The sequence below is a fragment of the Telmatherina bonti genome (genome assembly GCF_933228915.1).
Source record: "Telmatherina bonti genome assembly, chromosome: 3".
NCBI lineage: Eukaryota > Metazoa > Chordata > Actinopteri > Atheriniformes > Telmatherinidae > Telmatherina > Telmatherina bonti.
Genome location: NC_136621.1, coordinates 33,244,692 through 33,263,189, shown reverse-complemented (window position 1 = coordinate 33,263,189; position 18,498 = coordinate 33,244,692). Strand labels below are relative to the sequence as shown.

The 18,498-nt window shown below is 40.2% G+C and overlaps 1 protein-coding gene across 1 annotated transcript in view; it reads left to right on the top strand.

The window, feature by feature from the left end:
* Positions 1 to 18,498, top strand: part of apbb2b (amyloid beta (A4) precursor protein-binding, family B, member 2b) — a 52,464-nt gene that overhangs the window by 26,933 nt on the left and 7,033 nt on the right. The window contains exons 5-16 of the mRNA XM_079238129.1: positions 3,630 to 3,874; positions 4,348 to 4,479; positions 5,006 to 5,077; positions 5,723 to 5,773; positions 6,619 to 6,704; positions 7,778 to 7,838; positions 9,975 to 10,121; positions 10,655 to 10,782; positions 13,710 to 13,824; positions 15,039 to 15,126; positions 17,391 to 17,471; positions 17,608 to 17,723. Of these exons, the coding sequence (XP_079094255.1) occupies positions 3,630 to 3,874; positions 4,348 to 4,479; positions 5,006 to 5,077; positions 5,723 to 5,773; positions 6,619 to 6,704; positions 7,778 to 7,838; positions 9,975 to 10,121; positions 10,655 to 10,782; positions 13,710 to 13,824; positions 15,039 to 15,126; positions 17,391 to 17,471; positions 17,608 to 17,723 (1,322 nt within the window). The remainder of the gene's footprint in view (positions 1 to 3,629; positions 3,875 to 4,347; positions 4,480 to 5,005; positions 5,078 to 5,722; positions 5,774 to 6,618; positions 6,705 to 7,777; positions 7,839 to 9,974; positions 10,122 to 10,654; positions 10,783 to 13,709; positions 13,825 to 15,038; positions 15,127 to 17,390; positions 17,472 to 17,607; positions 17,724 to 18,498) is intronic.

Here is an 18,498-nt window from a genome sequence, read left to right as displayed (position 1 = left end):
AACATGTGCATGTGTATGTTTTGCATCAGAATTTCGAAGCTCTCCCCTCCCCCTCTGTTTAACTGTATTCTGGCATGATAGCTGCATGCTAACCGAGACTGTCATGGGCTAACTGCTACATAGCTCCCGTGTGCCACATATTCATAAGCTCCATAAGTGCACTTTAACAGCAGTCGACATCAGTGCAAGCATGCGAAGTTTTTGATTTAATTTCTTTTTTTTAATGGCAGTTCCTTACTTGCTACAGTGCGTGCAGAGAGTGACACTGCTGTTGTCGTCTGGTGTTATAACCAGCAAACCTTGCTGGCCAGAGCGTTAAAACAGCTACAGCTCTCCTCTCTTTTTCTCTCTGTATCTTCTTACTCATGTACGCACAAGCTTTGGTCTACTGCTCGTAGTCATCTCCTGCTGGCATCCATTCTGAATCTCCATCTTTCCTCTCGCTCACAACAGAGGCACTCAGTTTCTCCCTCCTGCATCTTTATTTGCTTTGACCTATTTTACATTCTGCTCATAAAAGAAAACTCCAGCTCCCATAAGGTGCTGCTTTACAACCCCGTTGCTCAGAAGCAGTGTCGGGATCTCTGATATCTCCTTGTGCATGACTTGTATCTAAATATTTTGCCAAGTTTCCTGTAATGTTGTCTCACACACAGTAAACTGAAGTCATGATAGATGTCTGTGCATGTGTGTTTGCAATGACATCTCATTTGAGAAGAGTCCCAGTTGTCATGATGACATGTGGCCTGTTGTCATGGCAACAGGACCATCTTTCATCAGCATGGTCAGCAGTTCAAGAGCTCCATGCCGTGTTGTGCTCAGCAACGAATACATACAGCGCCAGCTGATCTGTCCCTCAGAGCTTATATCACCTTTTATGAGTTTTGCTACAACCCTTGATGTAGTTTGGCATCATCTTTACTACCTCTGCCACGACATCAGCTCCATGCACACAAACATCCCATCAATAGTTCTGTGAGTGTGTGTGTGTGCTTGAGTTGGACTGACTGCCAGGAAACTGCAGTGTTCAGACGAGGTGACATTTAGTGCACTAGTGTGCAAAGACGTAATTTCTCTGATGCCATCACTGCACAAGATGTATGTTTGAGTGTATGTCTGTGTTTTTCACAGTAACAACAAAGCTGTAGCTCCACTAAGTGTGTCAGCCTCAGATATATTATAGTAACAGTCATCTGCTCTGTAAGTATGCGTTGTATTTTGTAAGGGGAGGAAAGTTTACGTTTCACTCAAATACTGTATGTATCTGTTCCAATTATAGACCGTATATGAAAGATGGACGGAGCTTCCGGTGGTTAAAAGTGAAGCCTATGCGGAAGAGCATAAAACTGCAGTTCCCCCTTCATCCACTAGGGGCTGCAAAACAGAGCGAATCCCCATGGACTCCCATGTTAAAAAGACCAACTTCACAGCAGAAATAAACATGTTTACAGCCTGGTTCAAAAATCCATTTTCAGGTTAATAGGTCTGGTTTACCTTCATGACAACTGTGGGGGGCGTGAATTTTTTTCTAACCCGCCCATTGAAAAGTAATTTAATCTTGAAGTTCGGCGTATTTAGGGGCGTGTGCTTTTTGATTGACAGGTACCCAGCCTCCCGCTTTAAGTAAGCTTTAGCCCGCTTACCTCCGTTAGCTGGTTAGCTCCTGTTATCTACGGGTTAGTTCTGTTAGCTCTTAGCTACAGAAAGCTCAGAGTTCGCTCAATGTCAATCATCCACCATGACGCTCACAGCCCCCCTCTCAGCTCCACCTCTTTGCCCATATTTGTATTTTCCGGGCGAGACGACGCGCATGTCTCTGCCAAGATGGCGATGGTAGGAACCGCCCACCGAGCTTCAATTCAGCTCTTCAGAAACCTACGGGTGACGTCACGGAGACTACGTCCATCTTTTTATATACAGTCTGTGGTTCCAATACTAGAATTACAAATTATTATTATTATTTACTGATATCAAGGGTGGGTAAAAAGAAATAAAGGCTTGATACCATTTTTGATCCCAGAGGCAAGATGAGTATTACTGAAGTAGAAGCAGCCAAATTCTAACTGAAAGTACCAAACAGTATCGGTACACACTGAAACTGGTGTTAAACCGACATCAGTGTAAATCTGAATGTTTTTCAGTACTAAAACGAAAAAGAGATAAATGTTGTCTTTCTGAAGTTGCACTACATAATGCTTCTGACACGTTTTGATGGCACAGTGACATTTATTATGTCATTCCCGGATCCATTATTGCCTAGCAGTGTCTCGAGGCTGCGAAACTGCACTTCACAACTTCTTTTCCCTCGTGGTGCATCACTTTGCAACAGCATTTCACTTTACCTACCATGTCAAATGCTAGCAATTTGATTTTAACACCTTGGCTGATGCAGCAAAGACGACCAACAGGGTATTGTTGGAAGACATGAGGAAAACAAAGAGGAGAGGACAGATAAGCAGATTTAGACAGGTGTCAACATTGGATGACCCTTTACCGGCTGGAGAAAGCTCAGGGAAGAGAACGGATGACAGCTGAATTAGCTGTCATTCAGGGACTTTAAAACAAAGCTGCAGATAATGCAATGTTACCCATAAATCTAGTTCATGAATGCTTTGCACAGGATTTTAATTCTCATTTAATTTTTTATTTTCTTGACGATTTTTTTTTCCCTTGAAAATGTTTGAATACCCCTCTAGATACACCCTTTTTAATAGATGCACGATATCTCAGAATGATGTGTGGGATTCCAAACATGGGGAATCTTCATTTATGTCGGCTTGTGAACGTACATCAGATCATCCTTGAAGAGTTAAGACATTCACTATGAACATTTGGCTGCCCCATCTATTTCCAGATTTTAAAGATTTTAAATCCTGAATTTAGTATAGATGTTTGAGCAGAGAGAGAGAGAGATAGAGAGGATAAAACAGAACAGTAACTTGTAGATCACACAATTGATAACACATCTATTGAAACAAAACAGCAGATTTGTCTGAAACAAGGTTCCAAGAAGACACTAACGCAATCACAGCGCCCAGGGAGAAGTAATGAGTCTTCATTTGTGTCATGTTAAACAAATCTTGATATTCTTATGTTCTTGCTGGGCTCGCTCGTGGGGACTATGTCTACAAACTGATCTGAGAAATGTGCCTGTGTGCTGCATGCTTTTCTACACAATGCGCGATAACTTGCATTTAGAACTGTTAAAGCTATGTGTGTGGGTGTGTTACACAAATGTAGCAGCATATTTTTCCCAGTCGCTGTTTGCAGACAGAGACGTGGCCTGTTAAAGAGACAGCTGCAGCAGATGCTTATAATCCCGGGCAGCTGCTTGTTTCGCTCATTGTGGGTCAAGTTTCATTTAACAAAGAGCAATTGGATTATACTGAGTAGTCAGTATGCTCTGCAGTCAGAAGTGTGTTTATACATTCAGTTTTATTTTTAGGAAAGGTAATCTTTAATATGCAGGTGCAGTTGTTGCAGATGAGGGAGGTGCGGATTGCAGACGTCTTCTCTAAACACTGGACTACTGCCCACGCATTTATTATAAATAGTTGTTTGTGTATGTCAGTTTAACAAGTTTTTTCCTATTTATGAATAAACCATTTGATTATTTAACACCCAATCAGATATCTGGAGCGAGCAGTCATTCCAGACTGACCCTGACCTGCCTCCAGGATGGAAGAAGATCACAGACATGGCCGGGATCTACTACTGGCACATTCCTACAGGCACCACGCAATGGGAGCGTCCTGCCACCTGTCCTCCTCCCCCTGGACAGACAGAGTCTCCGGCCCTGGGGGATCACACAGCTACAGCACCACGGAAACACTCGCTGGGCTCCCTCAGCCCCTCACCCACTCCTGACCACGAGGTGAGAGGCAGAGAATCACGCAGAAATTCCCCTTCATCAGTGAATTCAGCACTTTGTTTTTGCAGCTTATCTTTGATCACGTTCTCAGTGTTTGGAGCATAATCTATCCATTTTGGCTAATGAAAATTTTGAAACTTCTGTTATTGTTTAAAAAAAAAAAAAAAAAAAAAAAAAGGATTTGCCCCCATGTTAGCGTTTCTGGAACAGTTAATTCTACACTGGGGCGTAAAATCAGATGTTTATGATCCGGTAAGTACCTGCGACTTTGTTTCCTGAGCTGCTTTTGATATTGCAATCAAAAGCAAAAGGCAGGAATTAGTCTCCACTTGGGAAATGAGTCCTTTCTTTAATCCATGAGTACGGCCAACTAAGAGTCAGGCAAAGAACAAACCAGCCCATAAGTGCTGCAGCATTTCAATGCCAAACTTTTTTTTCTTTTGTGTGTGTGTGTGTGTGTGTTTATATACATGCAGTCTGGTCAGGCAGAGATCTTCTTTAGGGGGTCGACTCGATCAGGCAGCACCACCTCCGACAGTTCGGTGGAGCCGCTCTCCTCTCATGAGCCCATACTCCCCACGTGTGGATTTGTCAACAGCTGCTACTTTGTAAGTTTTATACAAACAATATTTTCTCCGGTTTCATTCGGCTTCATTGTCTGTTTGCACAGATTGTCCTATTTTAGAAAAATACAGCTTCATTGTTTGATTTTTATTTTCTGGATTCCTGATGAAGATTAGCAGAGTAAAGGTAGGAAGATGCATCAAAGATTTGTTTAAAGCCAATTAAAAAGAGAGGGAAGACCATCGATACTCTAGTCCAGCTGCAGCGGAGCACAATGCAAGAACACTGAGTCTGTCAGTCAGTCAGTCATGTATGATGATGGATTAAAGTGGAGTGAGGAAACAAGATTGATAGAGAGCAGCAATGTGTAGATAAAATATCGATCCAGCCAGAAGGGGACTGATGTTGACAGATGGAGTTGCTGCAGTGAGATTGTAGCACATCTATCTGACCTCCAGGCTGCCAGATTATCAGCCGCTGTCACCAAAGGCAAAATGACAGACTGAATTTCTGAATTCCCAGCATGAAGATGCGATCATAGATACATTCTCTTCCCTTTTCTCTCATTAGCCTCGTTCCACATCTCTGCAGGGGATACCAGACCAAGACAGTCGTTCCCAGCATGATGAAGAGGAAAACAAGGTCGGATATTTAAACATTGCCCGTACAGTTTGCCTCCTACTTTAGATTCATATTATGCTTCAGGGAAAGATTCTAAAATTTCACTTACAAGTGTTTTTTTTTTATACTGCACATGACTAGATGTGTGCATTTAGGAATGATTTGGACTGTGACAGTAATCAGTACTTGCGCACACTTGAATCAAATAGTAGCTTTGACACTAAACTGGTCTTGTACTCTGGGAAAAATCCCTTTCACCTCTTATTTAAAGTACAGCAGTTCATCATTAATCCTGAAAATGAACTTTTGCATCACTCAACCAGGTTTATTGTGCTGCAGTAAAGAGAAAAATCAGTCATTCTGTCACTGTCTGAACTACTTTAACCATTACTTTACGTCTTGCTGTTGGCATTTCTGCTAATCAAGAATCAGCTGATTCTCAGTGGCAAGTTGAATGTTCAATAAGAGCAAAGCAATCACGAAAAACATTGAAGTTTCACGCCTTTTCAGTACAGAAATGTTTGTTGGTTTGCTTCTTATTGTAACACCCCGTGTGTGTAGAAAGCTGGTTAGTTAATGACCCTGTTTTGTCCCCCTCCCCCTCCCACCTTTGACTCCTGATTCTCGCCCCTCCACTTTGTGTTTGTGTTTTAACGCTGTGTGTAGAAACAGGTGTGGAGTGAATTTGGCGGAAAAATTGATAGTGAAGTGTGGAAGGCAAGTATGATGCACTCTGTGACAGCCAGTCTTGTTCTTGGTCTAACCTCATCCACCCTTTGAGCATTTGCTGCCTGGGCAGAAGCATGTGTGGCTGATGCTTCACCATAAGCATTCCTGCATCATCTTTGGCATTTTATGATGGTGGAAATGTGAGAATACATCTTATTATTTGGCTCTGACAACATATTTAACAGATGTCTCTTTCTTTTCCTTTGTGAGTAAAATAATGATCATCTTTTCCGTCCTAATTGCACAGATGCAAATATGTTCGCACACATGTTTGTGTGTAGAAGACGTGTTAACTTTCTTTTCCTGACATAGCATGCCCTGTTCCACATAATGCACCATTTCTTCATCCAGGAACGTCACTGCGCCCACACTTGGATGCATGCTGGCATCAGAATCTTTACATTTGGGTTTTGCAACCTTTTGCTTAAAAGGCCTGTAACCCATAGATTTCATGACAGTCATGTGTCGGTGTTTCTTGACATCTGTCACTTGCTGCAGCAACAGTGCGAGCATTAACAATAACATTTGTGTGGAAAGCATGTTTGTGTATTTCTGTATGCTGGGGTGGGAATGGGGAAATCCAGTTAAAAACCTTTGTTGGTTCTTTTACATAGTGAAAAAATTAGTCTATTAAAAGTAAGAAAAATGTGAAAAAATAAAAATAGGTATCAAAATAAACTTTTTTTTTTTAATATAGGGCACTCATCTGTGTTTGATAAAGTTACTGCCAAACCAGGACCGTCGTCACACTAGGTCACAGATGTAAAAAGGGGTTTAAGATAAAATTTCTGTTGCCAAAACTCAGTGTTTAATTTTTGCATCCTGTGTATCAGGACCTGCAGGCAGCGACAGTGAACCCTGATCCCAGTCTGAAGGAGTTTGAGGGTGCCACGCTCCGCTACGCATCTCTCAAACTGAGGTAAAGTAAAAACAGACACGAGCAAACATCAAGCCAGGCAAACATTAAACTCCTCTGTGCATGAAAGGTTTTTTTGTTTGTTTGTTTGTTTTTTTTAACTCTAATTTTTTTCATCTTTGTTTCTGTCTTGTTAGTTATTTTCTTAATAGTTTGTTCTAATCTACTATTTAATTAGTTGAGTCATTTAATGAGGTCAGGCTGAGCACATTAAAGTATTTTTTACCCAGGAGATGACTCCATGTTGTTTGTTTTGGTTGATGAGCCACCAATTGCAATTTCCTTGCCTGAATCTAGTCTTTTTTTTTTTTTTTTTTGCCTATTCCAGTTTCCTTTTTAATGACTATAATAAACAACATTCAGAAGTTTATAGAATGAGTTTTTCCTGAAAATGTGATTGTCTGCTATAAAACATGAATTTCCTTGTTTTTGTAAAACTGGAGTGAGTTACAGCGCCTCGAATTAATGAAAAATAATCTAAAATAAAACAACATTCATATTCATGCTTCAGATGAAAGGTTCTTAAGCTTTTTTCTAAAAAACATTAAAGTTAATCAGATAAGAGACACCTTCATATTGAAACAAAATGCAAATTTTGTGCCTAAACAAATAAAAATGTGATAAAACAAGAAAGCAACGCCTCACACGGGATTTTTCTTGCAAGCAAACAATCCTTTCTCATCGTTTGCAGAGTTGCATTTACCAAAATTTCAGAGATAATTGAGCTTCTTATGAGTTATTTTTGACTGGACACCAGGTGTCAAACCAACACAGCAGGACTGAGAGTGAGCTGAGATGGAGCTGCCAGCTGACCAACACACTTAAAATCAATCAGTCTTTTTCCACTTTACCTGCTTCTTGCTGCTGTCAGATGGAATGACTTTGTTATTTGTGATTTTATTACTTTTAAAGCCTACTTTTTAATGCAATGTTTGGCTGTCTGAATGCCAGTGTAGATGATTCATTTAATAACCAGTTTGTGTCAAAGGTGTGAATGATCACAGTTTCTGGGAACCAGCAGAGATTAGTGCATCCTGTATAAAGTTATTTAGTTATTTCCCCCATTTCCTCCCCAGGAACCGTCCAGCCATGGAAGAAAACGAGTCCAGCACTGTTAACAGTGACTCTGAAGCAAAGGTAAGGAAGCTTTTCTGACCACGGTTTGACAATATTAAACAGGCAGATTTATGCTCAGTTTTCTGTATTAACCTTTTTTTTCTGGGCAGAATTTAAAATGACTTTCTGCAGATATGTTTTCGTGTTTTTCGTGGATGTTTTCTTAACCCTAAGCATACCATGGACCGTCTTTTCTGTCCTGAGTGTGTTTGGGTGCAGCTGCTGTTTGTTTGATGGTGGTGGTTTTGTGTTGTGTAAGATAAGAGACAGCTGAGCGGTACTGCCCCCAAGTGGTGAAATATGACATTATATTTCCTTGTTGTTTAATAGCAAGGCCTTGAAAACTTCCAAAGCCAAGAAAGAAGGCATTTAACCTTTTAAGGGGTCAGATTAATGAAAACAAACTGAGTAAAATGTCATGGCAGTTTGGCTGCAGATGTTTTGTTGCTTTCTGTCTCACCCTGCAGCAGATTCTACTAAGGCTGAGAACACACTTAGGATTTATGTGGTCTTCCACAGATTGCTGAACAGATTAAAGTACAAAGCTTGAGGACACATTGGTTATGCTGGTGTCCTGAAATTCACAGTGATATGGCCACTGTGATGAATAGCAGATACGAATACATTCCTACAGGCAGGGCCAGTGAGCTGGCGGCCCACTGACACACACATAGCAGGAAATAACCCATTGCAGTATCAGGATTGGAATGGTCCCTTTGTAGGACAGTAGGGAGTTGACTTCAAACAAGCGAAGGAAACAGAGTTTGCATGAAGAAATCTGCCTACATCTCACTGGGATTCAGCTGGTAGTGTGAAGATGGCAAAAAAAAGAAGATGAATTGTAATAATTTGATCTTGAATTGGATTAAGGCAGTACAGCAAATGGATGGATGGTGGTTGGATGTTTTTTCCCCTAAGTTAAGTAAAAAAAAAAAAAAAACAAAAAAAAAAACAAAAAAAAAAACCCAAAAAACAAGCTAATTAAAAAGAAATATATTTGTACTGTGCTGTAGCTCCTATTGCCTGTTGTTGCTTGTAATTATTGCTTACTAATAAAAAGAAAAGAGCAATATTTACAGTCGTTCTTAAATTTATTCAGAATTTATTCATATAACCTCCCATTTAGAAGTTAAAATTTCAGCTTATGGGGAATAAGCTAAAATTGACTAAAGTAATGATAAAGAAAATTTTTTATGAAAATTGTTACCTTATTTCCTAATTCTGGTTTAATAGAACTACTTTTGTTTAAAAAAAAAAAAAAAAAAAAAAAAGCTAACAAATATGATAAAATAATGTTACTTGAGTCAAAAACTAATATTTTGTTGAACAATCGTTTGATGTTTCCACTACAGTCAGGTGTTTTCTGTTCTTCTCAATCAGACTTCTGACAGGTATTTTGTCCCTCTGTTGACCTGAAAAGTGCTCTAATTTGTCCTGGACCAATTTTTTTTTTTTTTCTTCAGCTCAATTCTTTAAAAAAAGCAGCCTTCTGACACAAAATTATAATTCAGCAATTTTTTAAATTATTGTTCGTTATTTTTCAGTCTCCATTTATTTGACTGATTGTTGTAAATTCAGTCTTTTCTTTAATGAAAGAGTACAAATTAATTTGAGGATGACTGTATCAGTCCAACTCCAGCTCGTAGTTGTAGTGATCGACTACATCAGCTTTGCAGAGTGAAGCTTCAATAAGGACCATATCCATTTTTTAAATTTTTAAAAAATTTATTTTTTTTATTTTTTATTTTTTTAACAAAGCCAGTGTTAAACTTAAAAAAAAAAGGCTGCGGGCCACGTGTTTACTTGCCCATGGGTTGTTACTTATTCACAGTCTGTCCCCTGTTTGCCGCTGTATGACATATATAGTCTGCAGGGTACTTTCTGAATAGGCTGCTAAAAGCAAATGAATACTTGATGAGGGCGGCCGCATGACTTTGTCTCCTTTGCCTCTATCTATCAGCAAGATGTGTCTCTTTTTCTTTGTGAAAGGGAAAATTAATTTCTGATATGGCGTCACCCTTGAATGTTGCAAAGCCAGAACTCTGAATTTATCATTTTACCATTTTAAAGACACTGACAATGAAAAAACTCTGTGTGTGTATGTGTGTGTGTGTGTGTGTGTGTGTGTGTGTGTGTGTGTGTGTGTGTGTCTTCCAGTGTTTTGCAGTGCGCTCTCTGGGTTGGGTGGAGATGGCAGAGGAAGACTTGGCTCCTGGAAAGAGCAGTGTTGCTGTTAACAACTGCATCCGACAGCTGTCCTACTGCAAGAATGACATTCGAGATACTGTTGGCATCTGGGGAGAGGTGAGGAAGACGAGCTGCCATGTGTGTGTGTTTATGTGTGTTATGTTTGTAAAAGGCCAGTAAGGTAAATTTGAAAAGATCAGTGTAAAGAGCAGCAAAATTCATCTTCAGTCCCCTGAAATCTATGTCAAGAAGAGGAGGATGGGGCCAGGAGGAAAGTAGAGCAATGTTAGAAAGTCTTTCCCTCTCCGCTGTGATTTTATCTAATGTGAAGTGACAGAACACGGAGGAAGAGAGCTTCGTCACTCTTTCACCAACCTTTCATCTTCCTCCCCCTCATTTTAGGGTTTGATTTATTTAGAGCTCCTCTAAGCCAGAGAACACACATAGACACACACACACACACACGCACACACACCCTAAAGCACCATGTGTTCACACATGCAGTTGGCAAAAGTACTTTAATAGGTTAAGTAGAGAAAGTTTCTGACCTGACCACCTTTTCTCTGCATGTTAAGCTGCAGGAAATAAGGACTGCATATTTTTGTGATGCCCTCATAAGGATGTGTGTGTGTGTGTGTGTTTTGGCCTAGGGGAAAGATATGTACCTGGTGCTGGAGAATAATATGTTGAACCTGGTTGACCCAATGGACCGCAGTGTTCTTCATTCTCAACCAATCGCAAGTATCCGAGTGTGGGGCGTTGGCCGGGACAATGGCAGGTTAGTTTCAGTGACAACTACACACAACCTGCCCCCCCACCCCCCACTCCCACCCTCCTTCAAATCCCCACAATACCTGCTGTTCTCTACATCCCACTTCAGTTTCCTGCAATACCTCATTTTGTTTCCGATTCTTTTAGGTTTTTTTTAGATGCATGTTTTTGCCTTTTATGTTACGCTGATTGGGATTCTCTCATCAATGCTCTCTTATAAAGGTCAAAGCAGATGGATGATAATGTGACAAGGAGACGAAAGGAGCTGAAGATTGATGATGAAAGCATGCTAATGCAAGAATAATTTATCAAAGGAGAGAGTCAGGGAGAAGACAGAATATCCTAACTTGAGTCACTGTAGCAGCCTTCACTGAAGGTTGGGATGAAGCTCCAGACAAAGTGTGGTGGTCCTGCTTGCTGACCATCAGAGGGAGCTGTGCTCTGCTGCAAACACAAGGAAAAAATACCCAATTTAGGTTATCAAACACAGCGGAGTGATGTGGGTGAGAAGGGCTGGTTGTTTCTGCACAATCTGAGCTGGCACACATACACACATGTACACAAGAACATAGTGCACAGAGGAGAGGAGATGAGGATTAAAGCTCTTGGAATATGCTGAAATTCATGAGGTATGCCTCAGAAATCACCCCCCTACTGTCTTTTACACACACACACACACACACACACAATCACACAGGCTTGAACGTGGAAGCATCTTAAAAGGCTAAGAGCCGCCTGCAAAGTGAAATGAAAGCACGTTTTCCACTCGTAACTTGTTATTTTGTCAACATCTACAGATAGCAGGAGAGCCTGAGCAGTGAGAATCCCAGAACTGCAGCAAAGGGAGGAGGCAAAGAGATGGTCAGAGGGAGGGGAGGAGACGGGGAGGAAGCTGCCAGAGGGGAGGAAGCTGCCAGAGGGGAGGAGGTATAGTTAGTTCTCGCTGGGTGTGGATCAGACAGGTTAAGGAGAGTGTGCAAGCGTGCAGTGTCAAAAGGAACAGATGGTGTGAGTGTCTTACGACGCTGCCATCCGCGGGATTACACACAGAAGATAAGAAAGCAGCACTGTGAGTATGTTTGGAAGCAGCAGCTCTGTTTTGTTTCATCAGAAAGTAGAAGTAGGTGCAGATAAGCGGCCTGTAGAGACAACAACAGTTTATGAGGTGTGTGTGTGTGTGTGTGTGTGTGTGTGTGTGACATGATGTTAGTGGAATTCAGATGGAGAGAAACGTTTCATTTGTTTGTGTTGGTTTGACTCTTTGTGGTTGTGTTAATATTCATCTCCAGTGTGTTTTTGTGTGTGTGTGTGTGTGGGGGGGGGGGGGGGGGGGGGTGTTTTTATAGCTTCAATCCTCACAAAAATAACACTTTTTTTTTTTTTTTTTTTGTATTTTTCTTAAAATATCAAACCAGAACTCCTTCTGCAGATTTCATTTATAAGAATTTATTATGATGACTGGCTGTACGCATCATTACCCAGTTCCACGCCACACACACCGTCAGGATTTCTCTACAGCATGTTGGATGCTGTAAGACTGTATGGAAGTCTGTCTGGTGCAGTGATTTTTTTTTTTTCCCCTCCTCTATCGCTCAATCACTGTCACTCAAACTTACACACTTTTCTACCCTTGTGAAAGACTCCAGTCAGCACACCAGCGGCCCCCCAGCGCCTCCCCCTCTTGTCATGTGCTACGAAACTCATTATCGCCACAGAGACTACAGATTCCCACGGCAACCATGACATTGTTGGAGGCGTAGGCATGAGGAGAAGATTAGACATGAAACCTGCATCTTTACTCCTGACTTTGCGTTGACTTTTGTATTTTTCTCTTCTGTTTTCTGCTTCTTTCATCTCGATGCTGACTGTTCACATCCATTTTCCTCTCCCAGTAAACCACTTGGATGTTCATTTTTCTGATATTCCCCACTCGTCTCCCTTTGTACGTCGTGGCTTTTAGTAACTCTGAGTCAGTAGCGCCCGCTCACCTTTCAGCTCTTTTGGTTTTTAAAGTCAAAGTAAAATTTTAAGCCTGTCCATGAACTTCACCAAACTGCTGCTGACCCCCCTCATTTTAAGATGCTTCAGTTGTTGCCAAGGAGACAAGTTAATATGTGAATGTGTCATGTTTAAATATATATATGTGTGTGAGAGGGATTTTTTCACCTCTGCTTTCTGTCCCATACCGGTAGTATGATACACTCTTTTCTTTCACTCTACTAACTGTCCTCCTTTCCTTCTATGCTTCCTTGGATACAGAGAGAGGTAACCCCCCCCCCCCCACTCATCAAAAACCCTCCCACATAGTCTCTCTGCCATTTCTTATTGTTTAATTTCCTCTATGTCTCATTCCTCTCATCCGTTAAAGTACTGTAGCACTTGCAGAAATGTAGGAAATGAAGGCGACCTCCTCTGTCCTTGTCTGTCTACAAGCTTTTCCCGTGTGTGCACGCACACAACGGAAAACAGGAATGTTTTGAGGAGTTTCGCTGAGCGTCTCGACTTAGATGCTGCTGCTTTTGTTTCACGTGATGCCGCCAAATATCCTCTTCCAAGTTTTCCATATCGTCATTCCTCTGTGAGATCATCTTTTCAGTCTTTGCTGTGTCTGTTCAGCAGAGTGAAATCGTTTTCAGCTCCGGTGGGTAGAGGTGGGGGGGGGGTTCTGTCCTGCTGTCACTCTATTCAGCTACCTCTTGCACCACGCTGCTCTATTGATCTCTGGGGTCCATCGACTTATGTATGCGAGGATATTAATCAGACTAATAAAGGTCACTTCATCTTTCATCCATCCTCAAGACTTGTCCGTTTCAGAAGCAGACCTGCACTCCTCATGAATACTGATTTATCCTCCTTGTATTCAAATAAAACCTAAACAGGCCAGATGAACAGTGTGCTGTTGTGTAAATATGTTCTGTGTGTCTGTTTACTCAGGGACTTTGCCTATGTGGCGCGGGATAAAAACACCAGGATCCTGAAATGTCATGTGTTCCGCTGCGACACACCAGCCAAAGCAATCGCCACCAGCCTGCATGAGATCTGCTCCCGGGTGAGTTGTTCAAACCGAGGACGCTCCAGACGCGTGGCCTGCTTATGTTTTAGTAAAAAGACTCCAAGAGGTTTGAAAAATGAATTTGACAGCTTCCGTCACAAGTCCGTTCCCACACACACACTTATGTGATCTCCTTTTATCATATTCAACAAAACCTTCGTATTGTAGCAGCATTCGTCTAAAAAAAAAAAAACAGACATCTGCTCAAGATATTGAAACTACCAGCTTCTGGATTGCTTTGCTTTGTCGTATTTACCATCCCACAGTCTGGGCTTCCATTTTAATCCTCTCACAGAGCATCTGCAGTCCCTGTTGTTTTCTCTCAAAACACTGTTATCTGCAGACTTTCTCTGCTCTGCATGTACGAATACAGATTTGTAATAAACAGTGGCGGCAGACCAATATTCAAATTTTTTATTGTTTCTGCTGTAAATGGAGAATTAATAGATTTCCCTTTTTGTCCCAATAAAACACGTTTACAACACTGGAACTTTGATTCAGGGATGGAGAAGATCTTTAAATGCTTTTGTCGTTTTAATAGACTCGTATTTTGTTGCTGAATTCAATTTTAAAGTAGAGCTGAAGAGTTTTAAGAAGCCACTTTTTGTCACATAAATACGTTTTTAAAGGGAAGAAGCACCCCGCAGTTTCAGCCAAGCCTGGAGAGGGAGGAGTCGGACGGATTCACATGTGTTTTACAGACGTAGAAAATGTTCAAAGTGTCAAATTGGTCCCAACATGGTTTAGTGAGGAGCATTTTTGCTCTGACAGACTTGATTAGGCGCGTACGTCGCTTCAGTGCCTCTGGGCTCGTGGGAGTGATGGGTGTGAATGACTTTTCCTTGTTTTCATCTGCTTGTTTCTTCTGTATGCCCCCGTGTGTTTTACTTCATGAAAAGCTTTTTATCTCATTTTGGGAGACCCGGTGTGACCTGAATAGTGTTTGTGTGTGTTCATTAGATGCAACGAGTTAACAGCATGAAGCTATCGGGGGTGAAAATGCTCGCTGTTTCCCAGGCCTCTTTTGTATAATCATCTTCATCCTCCTCTTCCTTCTATTCCTTTTCCACTTTCACACATTTCTATCTTTGCTTCTCCGCTCTCCTCCCCTGTGTCTCTACCATGGCATACAAATCTTGCTTTGTTTTTTACACTCCATTTCCTCTTACTCTGCGTCTCCTTTGGCTCTCCTCCTCCTTTTTCTCCTCCAGATAATGACAGAGCGAAAGAATGCCAAAGCGATGGCAGGAGGCTCTCTACAGGACAGGATGCAGGCAGGACTTGATCTCCCTTTACAAGGTAGGCTTCATACAGGCGCATATAATAACACGCCGTGTGTTTATATGTGTGTTTGTGAAAGAGAAACTGAAGAAAAATCCATCTTTGTTACTACCTTCAGTATGTGGCTGACTAGATATATTCAAACTAGGGCTGTCAACATTAACGTGTTGAAGTAAAGAGATCAACCTGCCGCTGATGTGTTTTTATTGCATAGACAATAAACATATCACTCATGTCACATTAAAGGTTAGAATTTGGTATTATCTCAGCCACAAAAGCTGATGTTGGGCATTTAGGTGCCTCGTCACAGAAGTGAACCAAATCTACAAGGAAAAACACTTCATTCTTATACAGTATATGGAGATTGTGGTGGTTTCAAGTCTGGCATTTAGAGCATGGTTGCAAGATGACAGATTTGAAATAACTCTATTATCCACCTAGTTGTCGTCACGTCTCACATGCTGGTCCACACTCTTAACCAGTTGGTGGCCGTAATGCACCTAATCGTTGCATGAACATGTTCAACAAAGAAGAAGTTACTACATCTGTGTAATGCCTAATTCTAACCAGAACTGCATGGAAGGATTTCAAAAACATATTGATCCTTTAAGTGAGAAATTTAAGAGTTTAAAAAAACCCACAGGGTCACAGTTCTCCCCATATTGTAATGATTTATTCTCTTCCTAAGACTAAAATTTCAAAGGTCAAAAATTTCCTGGATACAAATGGTGATCCGGATCGCCACCAAAATTAAATCAGTTCTTCCTTTTTTACATTTCTAACAACTCCTAAAAATGTCATAAAAATCCATCTATAACTTTTTGAGTTATCTTGAAGACAAACAAACAAACAAACAGATAAACACCGGTAAAAACATAACCTCCTTAGCGGAGGTAAAATTATTATTTGCAGACAGAGCAGAAAGGAATTTTTGTTTCACCAAAGCATCTTTATTTCAATGTAAAGTTTGTTGAGGCTGCAGTTTCAGTTTGAACACCAGCTTTTGATAGACCACAAGCTAGGTGTTCCCATTATGTAATATGATTCATTCTGATTAATTGTGGCTAATCCGGAGCTACCTTGTGGTTAATCGGATTTAAAACTTTTATTATTTTAAAGCCGTTATCCAAACTAATTATTTGTCAGATCAATAATTCTTTTTTTAAAATTCTGTCAATGCTTCACAAATACACCAAATTAGGAGCACGATGGTTTGACAGGAGCCATGTTGGAGCCTGGCGCATGTTTACAGACTCATAGAACTGATACTGAGATGAAGTTAAATCTTAAAGGTACACTTAGGATCTATCATTGGAGCGAAGTTGTTTACAACCAATTATAAATATTAAAAACATCATGTGTTTAGCCATTAAGTTGGACATATGAGTTTAACATATAAAATTAGCCATGACTGTTTTCTTCCAACTGGGCTCATTTCTAAAGATACCTTTGAGCTTTCACTCCGTTAAACAGTAAAACCTGCAGTGTTTGCAAAACCAGTCGTGCTCAAAATCTCCACAAATTTCCATCAACTATTGTTTAAATGACAGGTTTAGTTGCTTACCTCCAGTGCAAACAAACATTAATAAATAAAATATACTGGTGCAAAGCATCTCACTTCTCCTCTGTGAGATCTACAGAGACGATGTGGAAGAGTCTGCCAGCAAGTTATGTCATTACTTAGAATTTTTCTTTTTTTGTTGGCTGTCACAGAAAGGTGACTGGCTCTGCAGAAATTGCTCATGTCTATGCACACATCGACTGGAAGATGCACCAGCAGATGCACGTATGGCTTTTCAAGCTAAACAGCTGCAGTCCTGGTCTGCTTAAGAAAATAAAACAAACAAACTTGTCAAACATGAGACACTGAAGGGTGTAACATAAAAATCTGGGATTGGGTTGTGCCACACCAAACTCCCCTAAAGCACATTCTGACAATGTAACGTTAACATTTCTTCTTAATTCATAATAATCGTAAATAATCTGGGATATTCAGCTCTGTGGTCGTGCATGGACACCTGCTTTGTTCTATAGGGAGAGTAAATATGTGGTTTCTGATGGATTTATTTTCTGCTTCTGATTACTAAAACAGACCAACTTGAGGATGAGAATAATTTATCATGTTCATCAGAAGCCTTGCTAGGATTTTTAATAATAAATATAAAAATGATATAGTTTGACACTGAAATTTAATAGAGGTTAAATGAAAAATAACGTTAAAACTGGAAGTTCATGTTGTTACAAGCATCTCTTCAGTTTTTGCCTTGAATTCTTCTCAGCAGAGTTTCCCACACCAAAGACTGAGCTGGTTCAGAAATTTCAGGTGCTCTACCTTGGGATGATGCCTGTGGCCAGACCGATAGGTTGGTACACACACTGACACACACACTAACACACACAAACATATTCAGGCAGCGTTTAAAGAGATTAAACACATGATAGAAGGTGATCTTAATGTTTTAGCTTTATCCCAGTCTGATTTAACACCCTCTGTTCCAGGCATGGACATCCTAAATGGAGCCATAGACAGTCTCATTGGTTCCTCCAACAAAGAGGACTGGACTCCAGTGGCTCTTAATGTGGCAGATGCTACAGTCACTATCAGCAAAGATGAGGTGAGATAAAGCCCTGCTGCAGCCAAACCATCATCTCTAACTTCCTCTGGCTGTCTATTTCTTTCTTTCAGCCTCTAACAGGGGAAAAAAAACGCATTAACGGCCTAAAAGGTTGTTGAGGAAAACATTTTTTGTATACCAGAGATAATCCTCTCCAGTCTGGTTAGATTTAAAAATGGCAGAATATCTGAGAGCTTGTTTAGGTTACGTGTCGTCCTGTTTACAAAGCTTGTACTGTGTTGCCACATATTATGTGCAGAAGTGGATGATACACACTGAAGGATCTATCAGCCGAGTGATTTGTGTCTGCCTGTTTGCTACCGTTGTCTTCAAGTGTTTCCTTATCGCAGAATGTGCAGATGAATGCAGCGAGCCTGCAGCGTGTTCCCATAAATTAGCTTAAAATGCAGAATTATATATATATATATATATATATATATATATATATATATATATATATATATATATATATATATATATATATATATATATATATATATATATATATGTGTGTGTATATATATGTGTGTGTATATATATGTGTGTGTATATATATATGTGTGTGTATATATATGTGTGTGTATATATATGTGTGTGTATATATATATATGTGTGTATATATATATGTGTGTATATATATATGTGTGTATATATATATATGTGTATATATATATATGTGTATATATACATATGTGTATATATATATATATGTGTATATATATATATATATATACACATATATATATATATATACACATATATATGTGTGTATATA